The 24,566-nt window shown below is 35.7% G+C and overlaps 1 protein-coding gene across 4 annotated transcripts in view; it reads right to left on the reverse strand.

Annotated features, from left to right (window-relative positions):
- The window catches only part of LOC129793963 (semaphorin-2A), a 256,900-nt gene that overhangs the window by 164,718 nt on the left and 67,616 nt on the right, over positions 1–24,566 (reverse strand). For 2 of the 4 annotated variants that reach the window (XM_055834507.1, XM_055834506.1), the window contains exon 2: positions 19,553–19,839. The exons of 1 other annotated variant lie outside the window; for it this stretch is intronic. In XM_055834507.1, the coding sequence (XP_055690482.1) occupies positions 19,553–19,739 (187 nt within the window). In that variant the 5' untranslated portion in view covers positions 19,740–19,839. Of the gene's footprint in view, positions 1–19,552; positions 19,875–24,566 lie in introns of all 4 variants that reach the window. One more of the 4 variants, XM_055834508.1, reaches the window with a different exon arrangement.

Genomic DNA, 24,566 nt, shown 5'->3' on the forward strand with positions numbered 1-24,566 from the left:
CTCATTTCAAATTTCCCGCCTTCTGACACTGTGAGGAGTGATTCGACAAACTCTCAGAGTTTGTCGCATGGAAGACGTTATCTCGATTTCTCTTCATGATTAAATTCTCACAAAAATCAATAAAAAGAATTTTGTTCCTTTTCTTTATTAAAATAACATAAAAAAAGAAATCTCAAAAACTCTTCCTTTTTCCTATTTTCTTTCAAAGAAAAAATATAAAAATAAAATAGAACAAATAAAATTATTTCATTCGGAAAATCCAATCACAATGAGAATTGTACAAAAGAATAAATAATTGCAAATATCCGTAAATGCCGATGGAGTCTCTGTAACCCTCTACTTAATACCTATTAAATTATTTGAGGGGGTGACTTGAGTTTTCGTTTAGCTTATGCCACATGCACGGTAATTAATTCGTATTAATTTGGAAGTTTCATTCCGCAGGAGCAGAAGTGATGCTTGAGAGTCTACGCGAGGATGATGAGGTGTATCCAGGTGTGTTGCCCAGCAACCCTCAACTCGAGCACCTTAGAAACACCCCCTGCTGTCAAGGAGAAAAAGGGGTGTGTGTGAAGAGATTCTTTTTTCCCAGACATCCCGACCAAAGGGCCTCAACCACCGACATTAGTCCTCCAGCGTACCACACAGATTTATCTGCGATGAAACATGGTACGTGTAGGAAAATTAACCTCCACCAAATACTTCTTGTGTCCAAAATGGTGGGAGGGGGGGGGGGGAGAGATTTCTTGGATGTTTCCATGCCCCCAAAAAGGGGTAATTGAGTCAAAAATTAATAGCCCAAAAGAGCCATTAATAGCCCCGGTTAGACGAAGGTATTTCCCACACTTTTGACTTATATTTCCATGAAGCATGGCAGTGAGTGCAGATTACATCAAGATAAACGTTTCATGAGGTAGATGAATGGTCAAGATTTCACCTCCATTTGAATATTTAAGCTATATGCTGGTGTGGTTGAAGTCTTTTGCGGAACACCTTTTTTCTTCCAACAGAACAATTTTTCTTATACAAACTCCTTAAATAACCTTCCGTGTAGAACTTTTGGGGCGAGAATTTGTGGTCAAAAAGATCATCTCAATATTTTTTTCTCCTTTGGTTTTGTTGAAAATAAAGTTTTTAATACATCATTAAGGTTTTATTTTGTTTGCACTGGATTGTGGAATTATAGTCTAAAGAAGAAGTAGTCAAGAATTTTCAGCGAAAGGGAGGACCTAAAAATTATATGAGAAGTGGAGAGGTCACGCAAAGAAAGTGTTCTAAAACTTACTTTTCCTTTAAAGGCTGATATATTATGTGAATTTCACTACTAAATCCGGCCTAAGTTTCTTACGTCAGTCCTAAGTTTCCTTAAATCAGATTTTACTTTCTTAAACTTTCTGTAAGTTTTTTTAACTACCTATACCTAACTAGTTTAGGCTAGACTTTAGTTTTCTTAAACCAAATTTTAGTTTTTTTCTCGGCTATCCTTAGTTTTTTTAAACTGTGCCTAAATTTTTAAAATTAGGTTTAAACTTTTTTAAGCTAGGTTTACGTTTTTTACCAAATTACAGTGTTTTAGGCCGAACTGAATCCAAAACTACATTCTGCCAAAATTCAGCTTAACCTAAATCTTAAAGCTTTAAAAACATAATCCTGAAAAGAAACTTTGGTCTGGACTTAAAACCCAAAATTTTGACTTGAAAAACTTAAGGCTGACTTAATAAATAGACTAAACCAGACTTGTTAGTAATTTTCCAAAAATAACAACTTATTTCCTTGAGTCTGTACTTCATAACTATCTAACAAACTTTGCATTTATTTACAATTTGACCTACTTCAACTCGAATCTACCCTTAGAAAGATAAAATGAAGTTGGAATCAATGAAATCAAACCAGAAATGATATAGCCTACAAAGCAAGACATCGTGTTCATAAAGTAATAATAAATGATTTTTGCCTTTATAGAGTTTTTGCTAAAAATCAAACATATCTCGTTAAAGACTCATCAAATTGGATATCCTTTTAGCTTTTGACGGAGAATCCTTCTATTTTTTTTTATACAAATGTACATACCAATCTACTACCTTTTTGGTTGGTATATCAAAACTCAAAACCATTCGGACCAAAAAACAAATTTAAAGACATTAAGGGGTGGTGTAACCATCCCCCAGTGGGTCTTTGGGTGTAGAGCAACCCAAAAGTTTCTCTTCTATTTCCCCGGGAAAAACATGAAGGGAAAAGAGATCAAAGTCTTTGGTGATTTGTGCAGTGATTGGAATCAAACTTGATATGCATTCACCACAGAATAAACCCAACCCCTTTTTGCAGCAATGCTGTGTACTATATACCCAAAATACGATGTGCAGATTCCCGTACAAACCTTCCCCATCGACTTTTTGACATATCCTTCCGCCCAGGGAGCTCTCTCTCTCTCTTTGGCTTCAAAGGGGATATTGATACTCACATGGAGTGATATAAAAGCTCACGTCATCCAACCTCCTGGGTGGAAATTTATTCTGGTCGCTCCGGAATATTATGCTGATGAACGTTTTGGAAGACACTTGCAGTTAATGTTCAAACCCGCATGGCATATATGTATATAGTGAATTTAATATGCTCCATGTTGGGCGGAAGACGAGACGGTGTGTGATGGATGCTTCAATGTTGGTTTATGCTCATTTCAAATGAGGGACGGTGTTGTTGACATGAAGGGATGCACCACATGGGGGTGGATTTAGCAAAATATATTAAGCACCTCTCTTCCATCCCAAGTGGGTCCTTTCTTCTCATTTGCTAAAATCCCTTGAGCCTCATTTTGCATTCAAATGAACTAATTTACACAATACGGTCAGAGGAGCGACTTGTGGTGAGAGCCTTTATATACGATCCAAATGAATTTCTGTGTTGGTTTTGAGGGACAATTTTGAATGATTCCGTCTTTGAGGTACCAAGATATTGGAGCTTGATTGATGAATTAAAATTATTCTGATGAATTCTTTAAGAAAACAAAGTGGAATTCTTCTTAATCTTGATCTTTTTAAAATATAAAAAGAATTGTCTTAAGAATTTTCTTAATATTGAAGTTATTTTCTCCATTTTCTTTCTCAGTAAATCATGATTTGTTCCCCCCTTCAAATAATCTTGGACAGGGTGCATCAGAGTCCATTATATCTTTAGAAATCTTAACCATAAAAAACATAACTTCACGGTTGATTTTCATGAAAATTCCAAAGTATATTATTCCATTTTTTCCTCACATTTTTCCCTGTGTCCACATCCCCCAAACAAAAATGCTATTATTGTGCAATAAGCTCATCTAAAATAGCTTAAAGGAAACTCAAAATAGACAAATAGAGGAAAGATTTTTCACATCTATTATATATCATATTTCATGGATATTTTCATTTCATATTATGGAAGAAAATTCCGTCTGTTATTCGGCATAAATAAACATTTCCCTCTCTCTCTCTTATTTTTCACCCCAAACCACCCCTCTTTTGCATTCAACCGACCCGTATGCAATTGAAACGACTGTGTGACTTTCGACCCCTTCAAACGAAAAAGTGTTGACATGGAGGATCCACCCTCCCACGCAATACTTACAGAGAAGGAGAGATAAAAAAAATGTGAGTCATTGGATGAAATGTGTATGATTTTATGTGATTGTGAGACATTAAAATATTTGGAACGAATTCCGGACAACCATGAAAATCATAAATTATCCCTGAAATTATGATAAAAATATTATGAGAGTCTCACAATTTTTTTCTCTCTTTCTTTTTATTACTTCTGTAATTCAACTTTGCATGGGAAGTCTTTCTTTGTGCGCGCAAGGGGGCTTTATTGCTACTCCAGAGGGTGAATTGGGGGTGTGTGATTAGCCGCTATATTTTATATCATGCCATAGACAAGCCCAAAGTGCACCCAAACTTTTTCCCTTCAAGTTTTTCTATATATATTTTTTTTCTTTTCTAAGGAGTGAAGGTTTGATGAAATATTGGAGTAAAAGGCGTTGGCGCCTGAAGAAGTAAGAGACGAAATAAAAAAATAAATAAATAAATAAAACTGACATCTAAGAAAATTTAGGAAGATTTAGATTTACAGTCGTGATCGTGCAGTAGGACCGTCGTCAAAAAAACTTCTCCGCGGTAAAACGGCTGCAGAATGAGGAATTTTGCCTTCGTAGTAGGACAATTGGTATCCTACCTTTCCAATAGTACTAATAATTGTCCCACTGCAAAGGCAAAATTCCTCATTCTGCAGCCGTTTTACCGCGGAGAACTTTTTTTGACGACGGTCCTACTGCACGATACGACTGTATAAGAAATATCACTTGGTCTCAATTAGAAAAAAAATAGAAAAATTATTATTTAGGCAATAAAGAATTCATTCAGCATTTGTTGAAATTTGGAAAAATATACAATAAAAAATAAACTCAAAACAAATAATAAAAAAGCAAAAAATATTCATGTACAAAATTAGGAGATGCGAAATACATCATATCCGTATTTAGCTTTTATTTTAATTTATTATAAACAATCACATAAATAATCCACATATTACAACACCGCTAAATATTCAAATCATTAGGTTTTATTTTTCCGTATTTGGACAAAACAAATAATTTATTGAAACAAATATTAGTTTCCAATGATTTACGACAACAACTCTGTTAAAACAAGCCGTGTTTACGTTGTCATATTTGGCAATTATCGATTTTGGCGAATGCAAATTCTTACTCCTTTTTTCCAATCGTCGACGAAAGACGTTTATTTTGCAAGAAAAATGATTTATTAAGTTTTCGCACTGAAAACGAAAGGAATGTACCCAAACTTGAAAACTTATTTGCAATAAGAAAGGTATATACCATGTTACGAAAGAAGTTATGAAGTTCCAAAGAAAATGGGGGAAATGTGTTACTTCCGTTATTACTTTATATCATACATAATATAAGGAAAAGTCTAAGGGCAGGGTTGTAGGGCAGTTTTGGGGAAGACGGGTGGTGGTAGGGATTTGACAGGCGGCAAGTCTACCACCCCATCGGTACGCCAAACAATAATCGAATCCCATCGACGAGCCCCACCTGGAAGTCTCATTTAATGTCGTCACCCTAAGAGACTGTTTGTGGCTGCTTACGGTATGAAATATACCAGAAGCACGCACGACGGATTCCCCCACAACAAGCCATACGTATATTATTCTTTGGCTTTCTCCAAAAGCAACCCCCCAACCCGCAACACAGCAAGGAGTTTACCCGGATAAATAGCCGAATGTTAATAAAATATAACGAATTCGATGGCACAGAGTCAAATTTTCACTGGCACGCAATCAGTTATACGGGCGCTCAATAGCAAACAATAAAACCCAACATGATTGCAACCCCGGTGTGTGCGTCTTCGTGAGTCATTGTAGTACCTATAAGCCTTTTACGATAATGAGCCTCCACCGCATGCATTATGTGACTTACAATTCCAAACTCATTATTAAATGGATTCGTTTTTAATACAATTATACACAAGCGCGCATTTTTCCACTAACCCAACCACTCTGGGATTGCTTACAAATATTTTCACTTGGCCGTAGCGGCGTCCATAATGAAGGGTTGATAGGTGGTAATTCATGTCGATGCCACGTCATGAAATGTACACGAAGTTTAGGAGAAAAATGTAATTGCTCCATGGAGTAATGTTGAAACAATTCCTCTATATCGGACTAATTGTGTGTTGAAACGAAAGAATCAATATTATGGGGGATGAAAATAACAAAACTCCCACATGAGCTTTTTTTATTATTATTTTTATTACTTCCATTCCTGTTTTATTATTTGCGTTTTATTTTAGTTCAATGCAATTTGTGTAAAATGTACTTTATTTGAGAAATATGTTGTAATAAAATAAGGAAATTTAATTAAAAATTATATAGAAATATTGCGAGCATTGTAATTAAATTCTTACGTTGTTGGAGGTGTTGTAGAAGATTCATTGGCTAGATTTTGATGTGAAGCTTGACTTTACTAGGTATGTGATTTTTCTACCTACCGTTGAAAATTCATGAAAAGAACCTCAAAGTTTTCTTTCCCAAAAACGTAGGAAAATCTTGTAAAAAAAAACCGTAGAAAGGTTACATTTCATATTAGAATCTAGCCACTAATGGTCAATTCAAATCTTGAAAATTTGCAGTGAATTTATTTGTTTTAGAGTCGTTGTGGAGTATAAATAGCGTAACAAGAGAGTGTTTGGGTGTCTAAGCACCCTCTTTAAAGAATAAATCAATGAATTCGAAAAAAAAAATCTCTAGATTAAAAATTTCACGAGAAAGATTTAAATGAAGATTAACGATCTTTAGCTAGGTACAAAAAAAATCGTCAAACGTTCGGAAAAATCATCAAACCTTCAAAAAATCAATCAAATAACGCATAAAAGACTTAATTTAAATCGAGTAAAAAATTTAATTTTAAATAGAAAAACAATGTACATACTTATGTACATAGTTGTATACCTATGCTACCTATGCCGTATGCCACCCTCGCTATATATGTAGGTAAAAACTGCCATATTATTGTCTCAATTTCAGAACGCACGCCATGAGCATTCTTGTATTAATCCACACGCGCACTACTGTCCGGGAAATGAAAACCATCTCCAAACTGGGCGTGATGCAATTTTGGGGATGTTCGCGAAATAAATTGTGGTTCGCAATCCTCCAGACACACCCGCTGAGATGGGTGGACATACGGGGGTGGATTTTGGGTGGGTTTTGAACGGTGTCACCCACACCATTTAATTTTGCTGTAACATGATTGTTATAAACTGTGGCCAAGGCACCGAATAGCAATTTTCGTGTTTGCTTCACAAACATCACACAGGGAGCCCCCAAAAAGTGGCATTTCCAATGTGCTTGTCTCTCGTCGTCCCCCTCTTCATGTTATATGTTAATAAAGTTCCCGCAGAGTGTTGTGTGTATGATAATGCGGTTGTGTAAGGGTGGTACAATCCAAATGAATCTTCTCCGCTGCGGAAAATTCTCTTCTATCCCAAACCATTCGGCAATTTCCGTCCTGGTGAAACTTTCAAGGGCACATAACCAATTGATTTTTCCATCTCTGGGCGCGGGTGGTTTTGTTCGTGCGGTGGATGGCACACCAATTGCAGAAATTCCCGTCAATTATTCCATACATGCACACAACTCTTGGCAGTGTGGGGTAGGGAAAATAATAAAAAAAAATTGGGTTGAAGGTATATCGCATAAAAGCACAATCTGCAATTTCAGGGCGTAATTGTCCGATTTTCCACCTCATGAAAATTTATGGATAAAAATTGGGTGGGATATAAGCTAATTTTTCATATTGATTGAAAAGTTCATGTTGTATACACCTCACATAATTTCTAAAACATTTTTCTTTCTTATATTTGAAGAATTTCCCCATTGAAGCGGTCTTTTGATGATGCCGTAAAAAAATTTTTACTGTGCCAATAATAAATTCTACAAATAACACCGGAGCGGTGTACTTAATTTCCATTCGAAAGCCCCTTTTTTTATTCTCCCAAAAGGGCCTTTTACTGCCAGCACACTTCTATGGGGCGAAAACACCAACAATGCCTCGTGTCTTATTGATCCATTTGGTGATGGGGAAATTTTTTAAAGTACTCCCGACTTCGTCTTTTGGGACATCTGTTGACTGAGAAAACTTGCCTCTGTGTGTTAGTGAATTTTTCACCTGAATGAATGAATAGTGGAAAAGATTTTAAAGATTCACCAGATTTTCCAGGTTCACACGATTTTTCATTCTCGTGAAAATTTTATAATTAATTCAATGAATAATCTGAAAAATATATCTAATTCAAAAGAAACCAAAGTTCTTTTAAATTTTCCTCTTAATTTCCATACGAATTTTCACCCCTAAAACAAATAGTTTCTCATCAAATATCTTCCAACATATATATTTCATATCCTATTTAGGCTTTTAAAAGCAAGAAGCACCCATATAGAGGACAAAAACCATCAAAGGCTGATGACTAAGAAATGCTACAAGTAATTGCTTTTGTCATACACCCCCACCAAACCTTGCCAACTGTTGAGATGAAAACGCCATTTCCCACCAACCACCAACCTCCGTTATCCATTTTACCCTAAATCCATCACACCAGGAAGAGATGTTTTACTCTCCCCGTAAGTCCCTTATGGGATGGATGGGTCAAATAAAACCGAATATTTGCTAATAGGCATCATTATTTCTCCGCACACGAGGGTAAAATAGGCATGGCGGCATTTCCTTAACCACCATCCCTCCTAGAACTCTATATTCTATCTCATGTTTACACACTGCTGAACTCACTGTGTGTTTGTTATTTCTTCTCTGCACTTTTCTCTCTTTACGAGTTTAACTCTTACTTGGGATCCTTGGGGGCTCTCCTTTGGGCCACATGTGAAGTTCTCAGGGAAGATATTTTAAATATTCCGTAAGATTTTCTAACCATTCATCGCTTCAGTGATTTCTATACTAAAATTTTAGGGGTATTATGGCGCAACTGGTTGAATGAATACAAGTAATTGGTAAATATGCATCAGTGTGGTATGAGGATGTTCTTATCTATATAATAAAGAAAGGTCTGTTTGTTGGTAATCTTCCGTCGTGTTCGGCTATACAAATCTACACCGTTTGACCGATCGCGATGAAATTTGGTACAGAGGCTCCTTATATCAGGCGGTTTCGAGTGGCCGTATTCATTTTCCCCCCAAAGCCCCCCTTCGGGTAGCCCCCATATAACAGTCATGCAGTTTTTGCGAATTTTTGAATTTGGCGCCGGAAATGTTGTATGGAAATGATTTCTTCTCTTTGAATTTTTTTTTTTTTTTAGATTGATGAGAGCTCTCCATCTTCTATATAATAAAGAAAGGTCTGTTTGTTGGTAATCTTCCGTCGTGTTCGGCTATACAAATCTACACCGTTTGACCGATCGCGATGAAATTTGGTACAGAGGCTCCTTATATCAGGCGGTTTCGAGTGGCCGTATTCATTTTCCCCCCAAAGCCCCCCTTCGGGTAGCCCCCATATAACAGTCATGCATTTTTTGCGAATTTTTGAATTTCGCGCCTGAAATGTTGTATGAAAATGATTTCTTCTCTTTGCAATTTTTTTGGGTTGATGAGTGGCTCCAATCAACGTATAAATCATCACAATTTTTTTTCTCTAAAATTTGCGCGAAGCGCAAAACCCCCCGCGAAGCGGGGCGAGGAAAATTGGAGCGAAGCGACAATTTACCTCGTTGAAATATATATTTTACCATCAAAGCAGAAGAAGAAAGTTTGCAAAGTTGTGGGAGGTTGTAAAAACCCTTTCCAAGTCGTGCAACAAACGCAATACATCGCAACGTTTATTCTAAACATTGAAGAGCATAGGAGAATATCATAAATTCATTTGGAATATTTAAAGAAGCTTTTTTAAAAAAAAGAAATTCAACCATAAAGAATTACTTTAACAAGCTAAACAAGCTATTTCTAGCTTAACTCAGACATTACGTAAGAAAAGCCACCCCTTGTCAAAATTAAATTCCGCCTAAAGATGCACCCACATCAATTCCTCCCACCCGCCCTCATTCAATAGCTCTTTTAAGTGTATTTTGGGAGAAAATCATGAAGATGGTTTACCAAAGATGTCCTCCACGACATCACACCCCCGCAACGCAATTTTTGGAGTGTTTTCAAAGTGTAAAATGGGCTAGGGGACAAAATGATGAGGGATGAAGTGACATTCGATATGTTTTCCATTTTCCAACATTAACGAGGGGCCGCGCTTGCAAAAGTTCGTTATGGAGGGAAAAACAGCCAAATCAATTACCTCATCCACCGTATATGTAATCCCCTTCTCGTGAGGCTTTCAGCAGAGTCTCCCCCGGGGGTCGGGATTTCGCGCTCTCTTCCTCTTCAGCATTTTTCCGCAATTTTTCCTTGCCACTTGCAATTTGCAGATTCCCCTTTGTTGCCCGCCCAGGCTGTAATACAATTTATACGGAACATAGGGGGAAGACCCCGGGCATGCAGGAGGTTCAGCTTGGGGAGGGTGGAGGCCCTAATGCCACACATATACCGCATCGTGATGGAGCTTTATGGCGTTGGTTCTTCATTGTGATACACTGCAAAAGGGGTTCCTGTGAGCACCTCCCGTTCCCATACAATGCGGAGAGGTTGGGTGGGCTTTTCAATGGTTGGGTGGATTGTTTGAAAGAAGAAAAAATGGGGTTTTGTGCATAAGCCGATTTTACACACTCTTGCTGTGTGGATGTTCTTCACAGAAAGCGTGTGGGTGTTAAAAATTCACATATATAGCGAGGGGGAGGGTGGAATTTCTTTAAGAAATACCGCCAATTCCTTTTCCTGACTTGCTAAAGAATTATTCCACTCTGGCACACAAACACAAAAAGTAACTCAAAATCACAATATTCGTCTTATGCCCCCGCATGGTGTATGCGGAAAGACTATAAGAAGCGCTTCTTGTACGTACACTCCATAAGAAAAAACCTCAAACTCACCCTGTGACATACTTTGAGAATTTATACGACACGAGAGGGTTTAATCCACAATTGCTTTCTTGCTTCATTTCTCCATGGTGTGTGTGTGTGTTTGTGTTTCCACCATCTTCACCATTAGCCTATGTTCCGGTACAATGCTGGGTAATACTGATAAACTCGCAGGAAAAGAGAAGAATTGTAGTCATTTTAAAATTGTTGACCTTTTACGTTGTCTTTATACAAAAAAAAATCTACAAATTAAAACATCGAGTTTTTTAAAAAAGGAGTTTATTCATTTCTTCAGCGAAAACATCTTATTCAAGGAATCAACGAGATATGTGAATTATTGTAGAAGATCACAAAAAGGATCAGAAATCGACAAGAAAATTTTCCATTTTCAACTGCAACAGCTGAGAATACTATCAAAGATTTTCTCAAAAAATGCAAGCAATGACGTCACCATTGTATTTTTCCCTTTTGATACATATAGCAAAAAACACCTACCAAAAATGACAGAAAATCTGTTAAATACTTTTTCATTCTATTTTGATCATCCACAAGATTTAACATATCTATCCCAATTCTTTACTCAACTGAGAGATTTTCCCCTATAAAACGAATAGTCTCCTTTCTATAACAATTTCTATATTATACATATTTTCTCTAATCAATTTATTACCGTAAAAAAAACTTTCCTCATTCATTGGCAGAATTTTCACGGAGATGAGAAAGTGTTGCATGTTGAGATATCCCTTGAGCTTTTGCAAGAGGTGACAAGGAGTGGGTATCTCGTGGTTTTCGGGAAGAGCTTTCATCGAGTGCATGGCTATTATATGCGAAGAGTTGGATTTACAGAGTGAAGAGAGAGAGATGAAGTGAAGTGAGCTTTATCAAAGCTCACCAGTCGCGTCGCCAACATTTTCATTGTTATAATCCATGCCACGTTAATCCAAACACTGGAAAGCATGCGGTTGAAATAAATTAAAAACTTGTGCTCTGCGACTGGTCAAAACTTTGGCACCCTTCGGAGTTGGTTCATGAGTGGGGAGGGTTGGTTTTTCATGGGAATGAGGATGGATGACTATACTGTAACTACTCCTGCTGTGTGCGTATCAAAAATCTCAACTTCTCTCCACCCTAGACAACAGATTAATTAATATAATTCCACCAGACGGCATATGACAGTTTAAGGGTGAAATGGTCGGTCTGTAGGGGAGTCCAATAGTTGAAAGAGCTAATTTCGGGGGCTTCTAATTGTTAATTTTTATGCTCTTTACAAATCAAAAATTCTTAAAAATCTTCTAAGATTGTAAAACTTTAATAATTCCTCTATTAAGCTTTAAGAAAAAAATGATTAAGTAGTATCTGAGCTTTCTTTTAAATAGTCAGACACCTTTCATGATTTTATTCCAACATATGCATTGTTATTCAATGAGAGTTTCATCTTACTTCTCATTTCATTCTCATGCAATTCACATAATTTGAATCAAGGATGGAGACTTCTTCGAGAGAGGTCAAAATCTTTGCCTTACATCTTACATATACATATATACACGTGTATTTGAACGTTATTGATCTAAGACATGGCTTCTTGTGAATTTACACAAAACTTTCAATCTGGGTGTACCACTTGATGTTTATAAATTCACAGCACAACAATATATATATTAAGAACTGTCCGGAAATTCAATTACGTGCTCGTCCTGATTGTAGAACTGAGAAGAGTTTCAGTTTCCACTTTTGCATTTATAATATCGGTTTCTGGGTCAAAATGGATGATGCACAATGCTAAAGTGACCACCAATTGCAAATTTTCCCTTTGGGTATGTTCATACTGTGAGTTTTCCTTCTTCTCCAACTCCCCTCCCCCGCACCCCTCGTGTGGAAAAAAGCCTTCAGAGTGGTAAAACCCAATTACTTATACTTTGAACTGCAGAAGAGGGCTGCGTTGCACGGAACGATTGATATTAGGGGTTTTTAGCAGTGTCGTGTTCATAATTGGTTCTCGTGACAGACTCTCTGGCTTCGGTGCTCAATTTTTTTTCCTCCAACAACCCCTCAAACTGTTCCACATTTTACAATTCATCAAATCAACAATTTATTGTACATTAGTACGTTATGCTGAAACGAACGATAAGGGATGTTTGTTGATATAGCATTTACGTTGTTTCAAGGCATGTAATAGGAAACACAAAGTGGATTTTTTTTTGTCGAAGAAACTACAATTTTCTGCAAAATTGTAGCTAAATCTCTGCCATACTCTAGTCTTGTTTTTTTTTTAATAATCTACTACCTAACTCTATATTCACTATAGGGGTATTTTAAAATATGGCATAAATCAATTAATATGCTGCCTATAAATATGGAGGATAACAACAATATTAACGCATCACTTGATTGCACTGAAATAGGGTCAAATTATCCCGGAAATGCATCTCATTTCCTGCATGAAAATCACTTCCTCTTTCCACTATAGCCACCCTACGCAAGCTCTTATACCTTTCAATTAAAGCACAAATTCAAGCCCATTAATCACCTAACTAAAGATTTCATTAACAGCGCTTCCTTGCTACCTTATATTAATTATAAGAAATATAGATAAACCGTATAATGGGTTCTTAGCACGTAGAAAGTGCAATACATAAAAGAGATTGAAAAATATTTTTATGAAATATTTATTAGATCTCAAGAAATCAATTGAAATATTACAATTTATGTAAATTACGACGCTTCCGAAGATTATGAACCATACTCCTGTTTTAAAAGATAGGAATATGGTTCATAATCTTCGGGCACATCGATTATTATTTTAAAGCTTTAAATTTAGCATAAATTACATCTTTCGCCGTTTCTTAGAGAGAGAGATAAGTAATGGAAAGCAGACGGCAGATGAAAATCAAGAAAATAAATTGAAAAATGAAGTAAAATAAATTAAATTAAATAAAACATTTCATTAAGAAATATTTGAGAGGCCTCAAGGGGCTAATTATTATAAAACTTACAAACATTTTTTATGATCAATAAAAAATAAACTCTTTTTCTAACCTTAAATGTACCCAACTCGTGTAATAAAATGTTTGTAAAGAAACGAACCATTAGTTCTCATTTGAGCATTAAGGTTTTTTTTATGCATTTTATTGTATGTAACTTTTATCCGGGATTTTCTTCCTGATGCTCCAACGGAAAAATTAATGCCTGCACATTAAAAGCCCCCCTGTACGTGAAAGTGCTAGTCCATTTGTTAATTATTAATTTTCCAGCAAACAAGTTAATGCAGCACTAATTTGACTATAATGTTCTCTGCACCCTGTTAAGCACAAGAACAGATGTTAGTGGTTCACATTGTGTGTCCTCTCCGGGCAGGACATGAAATTCACTGCAGAGTAAACGAAAAAAAAGGGAGTCAGGAAAATGGTGCCTAATAACAATTTTCTCCCCCCGTGTAGTCGGTTTAATTGATAGTTGCCCAGAGGATGGAAAAAGGTGATCAGATTCACATAAAGGCAGAAATGGGGGTGTGTTTGGACCCCTCTCACCACACGGGACATTTTTCCCAACCACACGTACCACCCCTTTTGGACGCTTTTAGCTCAACATTCGCGGGAGTCATTAAATGCCCTCTAAATGGCATGAGGTGCATAAAAGTTTGTGGACGTAATTACCACTTTTGATGAACTCTTTTAATGGGGATGAACTTACAGGATTCTTCGTCATTTTTCTCCGCGCAACATTTTCCCACCATCCGGAGGGTGGTTTTTTGATATTAATCGCAGTGTAATGGGAACTAATAGGGAGGAAAAAAAATGAAGCAAAGAATATTAAATAGGAGAAAATAAAAGATGTAAAAATTTTTATAGTAACTTCGCTGCAAAAGAACTCTCATTATTGCTCGTTGGAGGGTGAAATTTGTCTTGGAAAAATAGAGGAGTGGGTAGAGAGGAATTAATCGCAATGACAGTGTACTTTTTTTTCCAACAAAATGCACCCTTTCAACCCCTATTGTGAGGGAGGTGAAAAAAAAATGCGAATACCGTAAAAATTAGATCGAGTCCTATCAATTGAATGCCAAATTGAACACATTCCACTCAAGCACCTTCCGGCCATTCACAATCATGTACACTGTCTTCTATCACCAATCGATTTTCACTCTGTTTTTCCTCTCCACCATCCCGATACTTTTCACCTCACGAAAAATCGTTGGGGCACACTGCTAAATGCTTTACCTCTCTTGTGCATTTGTTGGTTTGAAAAAAAAAAAGAGGAAAAACGAAGTAAAATAGTGCGAGAAGAGGAAAAGTGTTTGCATTATTCATGGAATCATCAGTTGTGATGTAACTTTTTCACCTGAAAAATGCCATCACACAGAAAATCAAGAGAATATCCTGCACAGGAGTCAAATAGACGATGGCATTCCTTTCATAGCTATACTATGAGGAAGAAATGTACCGTAAAAAGAAGTAAAATTTTACCCTCCACTTCCCATAATTTCAATATCTCAATCTCTATTTCATCCCTGTTTTTCTGATAAACAATTCCACACACACACAAATCGCCAGGTGAAATTTATTACCTCGCTAAAGAAAATTTTCACAAAGGGGTTCGTTATTCTAAAAACAAAATACGTTCTAAAATGTGACAATTCTAACAAAATTAGTACTTTAGATCTCCTAATTGATACAAGATCTTCTGTTTAAAGATTTTTTTCAAAAAAAAAAATTTTTTGTCCAAAGTTTGAGTTTCCCTAAAGAAAGAAAATCTTCTAATTAGTTCGCCCTCGTAATATTAAAATTTTCCTTTTTATTTACATAATATGTACTAAAATTGACAAATAAACCTCATCTTTCTAAATGACCAACCCCTCACTTTTCAAACTCTTCAACGCAATCTTCTCTCACCCAGAAATTTCCGAAGCGTGGGAGAGCATATCGAAAAATTGCCACATCAGACAAATTGGTAGTTCATTGAATATTTTATTGAATGAAATTTGGCACTTTATCATTATCGCTCAGGCTTATCGCATTGCAAAGGCGCTCACACCGTTCAAGAGAATTTACTTGAAATTCCACATGATGGTGAAGAAGAGCTTAAAAACTTTCTCCCGACAAACTTCCTGTGTGCTTGAACCAATCTTGAGTAAGGAGCGATGGATTAATCTTTCATCCTCGATTGGAATAAATCAAACAAGCATGGGTCCATTTTGAACTCAATTACCCCCCTTGATAAACTATTAAAAGTAATACTTCTTACTTTACATTTACTCCATTTACTTTATGCAAAGTTTCAATTTATTTTCAGTGAGATATTTTCCGTGTTTGATAAAATTCATCTTGATTGAAAATTCATGGAAAATATTTTGGGAGAAATTCCTAAAATGTCCGATTGCGTAGCTCAAAAAGCCTCCAACAGCGAATTTTTTTCGTGCGCATTTCACGAAGAGAATGCAATTCGGAATAGTTTTTGGGGCTAAAGAATTCGCCGAAAAATTCTCCAGTTTAGCCCATCTCGTGTTATATGTCGCCTGATGCTGAATAATTGCCATTCCATCGGGGCTGGCACAGGCAGACCTCGTAATTCAGTTGAAATTGTGCGCAATGTTAATTGAACGCTTCCCCGAATGACTTTATTTAAAATGTAATTATCGCATCGCGCTATCATTTCACTACAATCTCGCTGAGTGCGGCTTTTTTTGTATGGAAGACAAGGGAATGTGCTGTGCTTGAAATAATGTAGCACTTATGTATGTTTATTTATGTATGTACATTTGAGAGCTTAATAGTTTAAAATCATCATTAAAAAAAATTGTTTTTTGATTTGGAATTTAAATTCTAAAGATTTTGTTGTTTCCCTTTATCTTTATGAAAATTTAAAAGAATAAAAAGTCTTTTGAAAATCACATTGATTTACTTCAAAGAAGAATTTTAACTAATGGAAAACAAACCCAATTTAATAAATTTTCCTCTGTGCTTCACTATTTTAGGCAGTGTACCCGTCAATATGAAGTATTGTCCAAATTTTCCGTGACAAAGGGAATTGCGGGTCGTACAAGAGTGAAAGTACGATAAGATACACCAAAAACGTTCTGTCTGCAATAAAACTTTAATTTAATTAAAATGTTATTTGTCATGGTGATGTCTTTCAAAAAAAAAAATATGTCTCCACCCATAGAACATGAGAACACGTCGGTGACTCTTGTGGGCAATTGATCACTTTCAAGTCATGAATTATGAGGAAGTTTGACCCAAATATGACCACTCTGGCATTCCCTTTTCCTCTCGCATCCAAGCCAACCCACCCAGAGGCGGCTGACTAGGGTAACTTCCAATTGGAAGGAAAACTGATATAAACGCCCACGCATTTGTGATAAATTCCCACTGAAAGATATGTGATACCCCATATGTGGAGACACACTCGCATGTGACTTATAAACATTATACAATCTCAGCGATTCTTACTCCTCAAAAATTTCCTGTTGAGATCGATGAGGAATTTTGCAAATTCCACAAAATAAGCTCATTTGTCTCCCATTCAGCCAAATTTCTCGAGTAGCTTCCTCCCGCGGCAAAGCTTTCTCGCTGCGTAATCCGGAAAAATTCCGAGATTCTTATCATCGCATGTGAAATACATTGATTCCCTTGTGAAGCATTTTAAGGGAATGTGGGAAAAGAATTTATGTAGTATATAGCGAAAAAAAAGCCTTTGATATTACGCAGAAAAGATGTTGAGGTTCTTGTTTTTTTTTTACAGAACTGCCTACACATATTTTTATAATCTTTCTGGGAAATTAATTGTAATGTTGAAGATGTATTATTTTTGTTACAAAATTTAAAAAGAAAAAAGCAGTGAATTTCTTTATGAAAAATGATTTTTTTTTCTTCGATATAATAATCTCAAGAAGTTTAGATAAATTTTGATTTATCACTCTCATAGAAAAAACTATATTTTTGTATATCTTTACGCTATTTATAAAATTTTAAATTATATATTTCTCAATCCCTCGGGCGAAAGCTTTTGAAGTAAAATATTTCAATTATGTTGCATACAGAACATAACATAAAAAAAATATTCTTTGCAAATTTTCTATAAAATATTTTTTATATTTTATTCATGGAATAATTTTTTTTTTGTAAATTTTAAAAAGAAAACAAATACGTGAAACAAGATTTATATTGCTAGGAAATTATAACTGAATGTTCTTATCAACGAAAGATACATTATTTACTTTGACTATCTCATGAATTGTGATTCACGCCGCTAAATTGTATGATAAAAACTGATAAAGGCCGTGACAATTTATTGATTTCATGCAATCACTGTAATTGATTTTTTTCTCTGTAAATACATTAGATGCAATAATTTGATTTAAAAGCTTAAATATTTCCTAATAAGTATAGATATGAAATTTTATCTTAATTAGTAATGTTAAAAAAAATTCTATATAACAATAAGAGCTTTTAACCTTCTCATTAACATTCCAAAACATTTTATAATTTTTAAAAGAGCTTTATGAGCTTTTTGTAATGACTAATTTTGGAAATTAAATTAAATACAATTTAATTGAATTCAAATTACCTTCCCCATTAAAAAAAAAATGGTGATTTATGAAAAAACCTAACGCATACTAATAAAATATTTAATTTGCATGAATTTTAAAAATTAATTTTCATTCAAAACCATAATTGTTATTGAAATTTTCCTAAAAGTAATTTAAATTTGTCAAAAGCGCTGATTACCGCATTATTGCAATTGAAATAAATACGTGCTTTTTTTGTTGGTATATATTTGCAAGCTGCAAGACGGAAAAACATTCACGCGTGCTCGTTGAAATTCATATGGTGAAATAGCGAAAAAGCCGAGAGCGGCTGGGTGGGATGAATTTAGCAAAATTTTTCCCGGAGGGGGTGAGAGTGGAACGGAAAAAATGGAAAAATTGTGTATGAACAAAATATTCCGGAACATTATCGCCAAAAATGTTTCTGTAGTGACATGCCCGGAGTGCGGGGAATGTGTGTAATCCCGCAAAATGAACTGCGTGCCTCGCTCCTACTACGGGTCCTTCGCTCTACTGACGAACAACGATGTAATTTAATAAAAATTTTATGTCAAAATAATCCAGTGCCGAGAAATAAATTCTGTGTGTGTTTTTTGTACACCATGGGTGAGTCAATGGAGATCCTCGGGGGTGCTCCACGGCTTAAGGGTGTGGTAGTACGGGGGACCGAGAACTTCCAAGGAGTGGCGCTTCCAAAACCAACTACGTGATCTGCGTTTTCATGATTCGTATGCGAAATCTTTTTCTTCTCTTCCTATACACTCAAGGTTCTAGTATTTTTTTTCTTGCTTGCTTGCTCCATGCTACACCTCCTTCCCATCCTTCCATCCTGTATGTGTGTGTGTGTCAAAAGGAACACGCTGAGATGAACAAGAAAGTCTTCATGTCACGAAGGAGTTTATTTTCTCACACCCCACCCATGTTCCGGAAAAATTTACCCCGACTTTCCATGCAAGACACGACAAGTCTATGGGATAAATGTACCCAAGATGGATCCTAAAGTTTTCTCCAAAAACACCTTAAGACTTTGAAGTTCTTTCTAAATTCTTAATTTTTCCCTCAAAGAAATTAGTAATCTACTATTGAAAAGAATAGAAAAGGGTTAAGGTAAGGAATTTGACGATATTCTTCAAATATTTTACAAAGTCTTGAGAGAATTTGGAAGTATTTCTGATTTTCTTTTAACTTTATAAAATCAGTTCTAAATATAATCAATCACAAATCAGCATACATCATAAAGAATCATAAATATTCTTATTGATGGGAACATTCTTATGGTAGGTACATTATAATGATCATATTTCATTGGCATTACATTTATATATGTACAATGAAGTAGTTACCTACATATGTACATAATATAAAACTTGGTTCTCTCCCAGGTAAAGCAAGTTTGCTCGCCTTGTTCACAACACCCCCTGTTGGGTGGCAGAGTGTTGTGTGCATCATTTTAATACTCTCTCTCCCACCTTGGAATATATTGACTCAAATGTCTCACCTCTGTGATGCCTCAAGTGGTGCTGCCCATTGGTGTTACCACAGCAAGGCTGCTCATAATAGAAATTCCACGTATTCTCGTAGTCACTCCTTGCTGCATCTACGAGCATGAGGAGAATTAGGAGGCAGGGAAGTAGCTGCCACAGCACTGACTTGTTCATTTTTGCAGGATTTTCATTCATTTTCATTCACTTTTTTTTTCACTGCCGTTTTGCCAGGCGGCGTCGGCGGTTCTTTTTGAGAAGTTTCTTAAGCAACTGTGTGTGTTCTCTTTAATCTAAATTATGTCTTTCCAAGTAAATGAAGAAAAAAAATGTAATAAACTGGATTTTATATAAATTTTTATTAATTTATTTAATGTGAGAGTAAAGTATTATTGCATCTATGCAAATATGAATTTCCGCATCGAATGGATTTTGCCACTAATGTGACTTGTTTAATTCAATTATCTAGCCTGTATATTGAATTTTCGCTTTGGGAGCTATATGCGAATGGAGGTGCGTATGTGCAAAATGATAATTACACCCTGTCGGGACTGGATTATCGCTGAAAATAATATCTCAGGTGAGTATTTTGGTGATTCAGCACGTTCTCCCGGCATATGCAATGCATTCAATTGCAAAATGGGGGGCTTTTTTTTCGGTGTGTAGACAGGGGTGTATAATCACACCGAAAAATGAAAGAAAAAAAAAAGAGAGAATAAGCCACTGAATTTCGTTGTGAGTAAATGAAGCAATAAAGGCGAATGGTTTTTGAAGATGGAGGGAGATTGTCTTGTGGCTGAAGAGAATGTCTTTGGCTATGTATTGTGCATGTCTTGGAAGATGGAATCCATGGGAACCGGTTTGTGAAGAATTTTGAACCCAGAGGCCGCAACACACAGGTATGTTAAATACATAGCAAAAGGTGAGGTACCACCAGCAATTCACGAAAAGAGCCAACCCAGGCAACCAAAGAGTGTGCAACCATCCCAAACCAACACTAAAACCAAATTCTGCATACGATTTATTGTATGTGGAATTGGTGTATAATGCAGAAAAAAAACGAATCTTGGCAGTGATTCTCAATTGGCCTGTTGCAGGAAAATATTCACCCAAGTGTGAACTTATTTGAATGCCAAGATTATAAAATATTGAACGAGATAAGATGTATCACATTGGATACAAAACATAAAATGCCTCTTGTCGATACAGCCACGGAGTGTGAGGGAATTGAAAGAATTCCCATTTATTTCTTCTCGCACATTGCAAAGGGGCCGTTTTTTTTCACTTTCATATCATGATATACGATGGTGTCTTTGGGAGACAATTTTGACCCCATGAACCCACGCAGAAATAAACAGCACCCAGTAATGTGTTGCTTGCTCACCGATGCTCTCGTGTGTGTACTGATATATGTATGTTGCAATTTTTCTATTGAATATAGTTAACAAAGGTGAGGTTCTTTGTGTGGTTATTCGGTGCTATGCAACTTATGATGTCTTATTCCATCAAAACTGGTCTCAATTTTTTTTTACAAACATAACTATGTTCAAAATGTTTAGAAGCAGTTCTAATGTAATTTAAAAATTAGATGCATTTTTTTAGGTCGAGTCTGAGATTCTTGATCTTGAAATCTTCATTTATGCAAAAATAACTTTTTTTTGTAATTTTTTAGCTGTGATTTTTCTGCTTTATTCTTTAAATGCCAATAAATAAAATTGACAAGCGTACTAAATACTATTATTACAATTATTATTATATCAAAGAAATAATCTGAGTTTAACATAGGGCACTTTACGATTTACAGAAGTCTTAAAAATTTTCTTTTCATGAAAGCTTCATAATAGAAGAGTATGGAACAAAAAGAATTGTTTTGAAGGAATTAATTTAAAAGAGAATTAGAATTTTCTTTCTGAACTCAATAAGATCTTTAGATTTTTCTATGAATATTACTTTATAGCACTTTCGCTCTTCCATTTACTATTAAAACATTTATTGCTATCTCTAAGCCAAAAATTGATTTTCAGTCACTTTTTTTTTAACTTCCGTTTTTGACCACATTTTGAATTAGGTTTTCAAGATAATTTACTATTTCAAAATTAACTTCGAATTAGAACAAAAGTTTCTTATATTCTTATAAGAATTTTATTATAAAAAAGAACCTAATCAGTTCTATAAATTTTGTAAGGTTCCCTTGTTAATATTTTTTTACAGAAGATAAAACTTTCTCATTAAAGAAAATTAATTGAAAAAAGAGTTTATGATCAAATTTTGAACAAAAACGACGTGATAACGAATTATATACATAACAAAGGAAGATATAGCAAAATAAAGTAATAAAGATAGCATAATTTATTACCTATAGACAATTCATTGATTCAAGCGATCCAAGATAAAATTTATTGATACAAGTTACAAAAAAAAAAGAATTTCTACAAATGCAATAATTCTTCTTTAGCCACAGTCGAAGAAACAATATGAGACTTTATTTGAAAGTAAACAATGGACAATGGTGATGACTCTGCAGCATCGTATTAATTTCTCTCCAAAATCTCACAGATTTTCAAACCACCTACATGGAATTTTAATTAATATTTCATTAAAATCCATCGTGGAGTTTCCCCGTATTTATCCCAAAAAAAAAGAACCTCCCCGCACGCCGCTTCCTATCACAATTGATATTCTTGCCTCATCGTTGTGCAATTCCCAACAACGAGGTCCCTACACCCAAAAACCCCCTACGCTGTGGATCATTTGGGATAATCAAACAATAATTCAATTGCAAGAAATCGTGACCATGAAGATTTCACTGTGAGAACAATGCTGCCCGCGGGGATGAAATTCATCCGCAGATTGTTTCGGGGACATACTCGCGGGGTTGTGCTATGTACATTGTACCCCCAGTACTCATTTTATATATTAATGTAGGTATATATAAATGTTTGAAATGAATAAGACAAGTAAAGACAAGAGATTCCAACGTGATATCGATATATTTCATCATTTCGCAAGAAATGGGAGGGAATGGTGTATGAATAAAAATACACAGAGAACATCCAACCACATCCCCAAGTCATTCATCTTCATTGAGAGTCGGGAGATAAATTGAATCAAATTGACAAAGCCAAATTCCACCATCTTATATTTCAATTCCTGTCTCCAGTTTCCTTGTTGGGGATAAGGTGGTTTCCCTCAACACCCCCCCCACACCCCTGATGACATTTTGTCCCTGAATAGGGATGAGATTTCAGGTAAATCATGAGAAATGACAACTCAATTAATGAAAGAATATCCGATAATGCACTGTAATTATGGCGCAATGAAGGGTTCGCGCGTATTTCAAGAAAATAGGTTCAATTCAGCATCATCTCTATCAACTATACCCAATCTTTTCCATTGCTTCTCATTGTCTATCCCATTTCATCCTACTTTTCCGAAGATATTGTACATAGAACTGAATTTTGTGTATGAAAGAAAATTCTTGAAGAATCTCGAGAGATTTTCTAACTTGGAAGACATTCATGTAGTTATTATCTCTATTGGTAAACGTTTTGGAATTTTCAATCGATGAATCGACTTTATTATTAAAATCTTATAGTTTTCTGCTTAAAAATTTAATTTTATAGATTTAAAAATTGAATTGAGATAATAAACTTAGAATTTTTATATTCTGGCAAAACAGCAATTCAACAAGATGGAGACGCCTGGTAGCGATAAGAAATCTTCAATATATTGCCTATTATTCACAAAATGATAAAATAATTTTATAAACTTTAAATACGAAAGAAAAAATCCCAGAAATAATTATTCAAATTTTACAAAAAAAAAGATTAAATATTTAAATTATTTAGTATTTAAATTTATATTAAATTCTCTCGAAACTTTTACTCTTTAATTTCACAATATGGATAGGTATCAATTTAAATTTTATAAAAAAAATCATATTTCTCACTTCGATATTATATATTATGTATACATATAATATACTTTGAATGGGGGTGCGAGTGTTAAAGAGTCTGCTGTTATAAATTTTTGCATTGTTTGATGATTCTCTATCGGCGGCACTGAATACAAAATAGTGCACATGCTGGTGCATTAAAAATACAGTGATGTGCATGGAATATTCATAATTCAGCGACAAACAACCATCAATCAGAAGCACCATTTTCACCACCACCCACCCCCTGCGCGCCGTGCTGGATCTCGCGAATCTGTTTGATAAACAAATAATCAACGATACGGACAGTATGCGGTGTTTGGATCTAAACATTTGGCATGGGAGGAGAGTACACCTTTGCTATGTATTGAGCTGATTCAGCACAATGATGTTGCGGGTAAAACGGCAAATTAGCTAGGAAATGTTTGCAATGTGAAAAAGAAAATCATCGAAGGTGGAAACGGCAATAAATTGGTAATTACTGGGTTTGTGTGTACAGTTGAGACTTGTTTCCCCGAAAAATGCTTCACTTGTGCAATTACCAATGATTTTGCCGGGAAGAAATTGATAAGATTGCGGCTCAGCAGCAAGTGGTGTGGAAAAATGAAAGGGGGTAGATGGGGTTGTATCCCATTTCTTGCTTATTTGGCTCATTTTCGCTGTAAAAAGGGCGGATTTGTGGGGGATGATGCCGAAAATGCGACGATGGAGGGAACTCTAAGGGGGGGGTGGTCGACCCCAAATTATCTCCATCCGCCCGGGACCAAGAATTACACAAGAATCGTGCACCCATGAGTCTTGGGGAATTGTGTATAGCGTCATTTTGGTCGGCAGATGTTCCACACAGCGAATCAGCTGTCATCATTACGTGGAATCGGCACATACAGAGAGGACCCAGAGGGAATGGGCGAGGGCTTGTCTGCGGATAGAAGTGATTCTTTTTCGGAGCAGAGGCAGCAGTGGAAGAGCAAAACATTGAGATATTATTTCTGTATCTCCTACAGCTGCTAACTGAAGGAGGGACCAAAACCCAAAGATAGAGTCATTTTTCGTGTATATAAGGAAGACGCTCAGCTCTCACTTGCTCTTGCTGCTTT

The sequence above is a fragment of the Lutzomyia longipalpis genome, chromosome 3, assembly GCF_024334085.1.
Source record: "Lutzomyia longipalpis isolate SR_M1_2022 chromosome 3, ASM2433408v1".
Lineage (NCBI taxonomy): Eukaryota > Metazoa > Arthropoda > Insecta > Diptera > Psychodidae > Lutzomyia > Lutzomyia longipalpis.